This window comes from Nansenia antarctica (assembly GCF_963989245.1).
Source record: "Nansenia antarctica genome assembly, chromosome: 4".
Taxonomy (NCBI): domain Eukaryota; kingdom Metazoa; phylum Chordata; class Actinopteri; order Argentiniformes; family Microstomatidae; genus Nansenia; species Nansenia antarctica.
Window position 1 is genome coordinate 72,416,089 of NC_137689.1, and position 3,205 is coordinate 72,419,293.

The 3,205-nt window shown below is 46.4% G+C and overlaps 1 protein-coding gene across 1 annotated transcript in view; it reads right to left on the bottom strand.

Moving 5' to 3' along the window:
* Positions 1-719: 719 nt before the first annotated feature.
* camkk2 (calcium/calmodulin-dependent protein kinase kinase 2) overlaps positions 720-3,205 on the bottom strand; it is a gene marked incomplete at both ends in the record, with an annotated part of 31,888 nt that continues 29,402 nt past the window's right edge. Inside the window, one exon of the mRNA XM_080529693.1 lies at positions 720-842. Coding sequence (XP_080385819.1) covers positions 720-842 — 123 coding nt within the window. The remainder of the gene's footprint in view (positions 843-3,205) is intronic.

Sequence of the window (3,205 nt, forward strand, 5' to 3'; positions counted from 1 at the left end):
TGCGTGCGACAGATGTTCTCTCTCTGTGCTCCGCCCCTGCAGTGATAATATCCAGTGTCGGGGACGATGACAAATGAACGCCATGCAGTCTTCTGTATTCAGCAGCCTTCATACACACACACACACACACACACACACACACACAGCCTTCTGTATTCAGCTCCACGGCAGGCTGGATCCTCACTTATCTGGCTGAATGTGTCGGTTCAGCGGAAGGTCTCCCCTCTAATTGCTCACTCCTGTGTGAGATTTAAGAACACCTTGTGAACGATACGGGCAGATTAGGGGAGGCCGGCGGAGGCGGAAATCGGAGGACGGGCTTGTTGTATCGCAAACCGTTCCTCATTCCGTTTTATTGTGATACAATGAGATTGTCCTCCCACACACACACACACACACACAGAGAGACACACACACAAACACACAGAGAGAGAGAGAGTGACACACGCACACACACAAAAACACACACACACACACAGAGAGACACTCACACACACAACACACACACACACACACACACTCACACACACACACAGAGAGAGACACACACACACAAAGCACACACACAGAGAGACACACACACACACACACACACACACCACCCCACCCCGCCCCCCCCCCCCCCCCCCACACACACACACACACATCGTCTGCATTTCAATGGTTTCTACCTGGGAGAGATGCAATGTTCTGGTGTCCAGACAGAGTGATTCAGACCATTAGCCCTGCGTCTCTCTGCCATTCAGCACCATGGAGAGCTCCTGCATCTCTCTGCCGTTCAGCACCATGGAGAGCTCCTGCATCCCTCTGCCGTTCAGCACCATGGAGAGCTCCGGCCGGCCCTGGGCCGTGGACACAGGCGCAGCCTCAAATATTGATCAGCTGTTTCATCAGTCAAACACTGAGAGTGGCTTCAGGGTCGAATATCTACGACAGACACATTCATTTATGGATGTGGATATGGAGGTCTGTGCTGGGGTCACTCTCTCTCTCTCTCTCTCTCTCTCTCTTCTCTCCTCTCTCTCTCTCGCTGTCTCTGTCGCTCTCTGTCTCTCTCTCTCTTCTTTCTCTCGCTCGCTTGCTCTCTCTCTCTTCTCTTCTCTGTGTCTCTCGCTCTCTTGCTCTCTCTCTCTCTTCTCTCTCTGTTCTCTCTCACTCGCTTGCTCTCTCTCTCTTCTCTCTCTCTCTCACTCTCTTCCACCTCTCTCTCTCTTCTCTGTCTCTCTCTCTCTCTCTCACTCTCTCTTCTCTCCTCTCTCTCTGTCTCTCTCTCTCTTCTCTGTCTCTCTCTCTCTCTTCTCTGTCTCTCTTTCTCTCGCTCGCTCTCTCTCTCTTCTCTCTCCTGCTTTCTCTCTCTCTTACTCTCTCTTTCTTTCTCTCTCTCTCTCTCTTTTCTCTTTCTCTTGCTCACTCTCTCTCTCTTTTCTTTCTTTCTCTCTCTCTCCTCTCTCTCTCTCTCTCGCTCTCTTCTTTCTAGATAAGATTAGATTTTGATTAGATTTTTAAGATTTGATTCAACTTTATTGTCATTGCAGAGTACACGTACACGACAACGGAATGCAATTTAGAATTTAATCAGAAGTGCAGATAATAGTGATGTAGTGCAAAACATGATATTGTAGACATAATAACACATGTACAGTTATGAAGTGATAAGTACAGTAAGATACGTACATAGGATATGTACAGTTATGAAATGATAAGTATAGTTGGTAGTAGGTACATACAAGAGATGGTTAACAGTGAGCTATGTAGAGTTATGGTTCTATCGATTTCACTTTTACCTTTTTTTAAAAATCCAATTTCCTCCTCTTTTTATCTCCCCCTATTTCTGGGGTCTTGTCGTTGTTCATTTCTGTCTCTCCTTCTGTCCTGTCTCATATGTCTCTCCTTCTGTCTAAAAAGATTTAAAAACTTTTAGTAGCAGCTTTAATCCAGTGTCAGTTTGATTATGCATGCTCCGCATGGTTTAGCGGTCTTTCCCAAAAACGTAAGAACAAATTGCAGGTAGCTCAGAATAATGTCATTAGATATATACTTAATGCTTCTGCTGTTCTGAATGCAGGCTGCCTTTTAATTCTTGGGTTTTTTGTTGCTTGACTTGGTGGCTACGGTTAGCATAGGCCTACTTGGCTCTGTGTTTGGTGTCGAAGTGCCGCCGTAAATTGTATTCCTTGCCTCGTAGCAAAGCTTTCCCATCTCGATTCGCTTTCCCATCTTATTCTCATTCCTTCCCTCTGCATCAACTTTTATTTTCTCTGACATTTTGGTACTATTCATATTTTATTTCTTTCGATTTTTTCATTGACGGGTGTTTCGCCGATGCGGGTAGCGGTAGTTTTGATTGATGGAAGGTAGCTTGAGGTAAATCGACCTACATCGCAAAAGTGTAGCCCTCTCTAGCGGTGTAGCCGTAAGCAACCGCATAGACTGCTTATGCTAGCCGCTAGCCACCGGCCCTGGCTGGGAGATGTAGTTTATGGACACCGTACTTCTGTAAAGCAGCACACAATTGTATTATAAGCAAATTATTATATTCTTTGCAAGCTCTCGCGGCCCCCCCCCCCCACTAGTGTGCCCTTGAGTGAGCCCTAAGTTACTCCAGGGAGACTGTCCCTGTAATCTCTACTTGTAAGTCGCTTTGGAGAAAAGCGTCTACTAAAGGCTTGACATGTAAAATTGTAAATCACTTTCCATTGGAGGCCATTGCACTCTACCAGTGTCTGCTATATGGGCGTGTTACAATTCATCACAGCGTGTGTGTGTGTGTGTGTGTGTGTGTGTATGTATGTGTGTGCAACCTGGTCTCACACGGCAGACGTCAGAATTCGACGTTTATGGACAAACATCGAATTCTGACGTGAGATTGCATCCAAACGTCGAATTCTGACATGACATTGCATTCCAAACGTCGAATTCCGACGTGACATTGGGGTAGCTCGTTCTCTGTTATGTGCGCCTGTCGGGGCTTCTCTTGGGATTATTCCATTTTGAATTGCACTTGCATTAATTAGTTAGGCCACATTTAGGGTTAGGGTTAAGGTTAGGGTTAGGGTTAGGGTTAGCCCGACAGGCGCACCCCTGCGCTTTCAGAACGAGCTACCCCAATGTCACGTCGGAATTCGACGTTTGGAATGCAATGTCACGTCAGAATTCGACGTTTGGATGCGATCTCACGTCAGAATTCGACGTTTGTCCATAAACG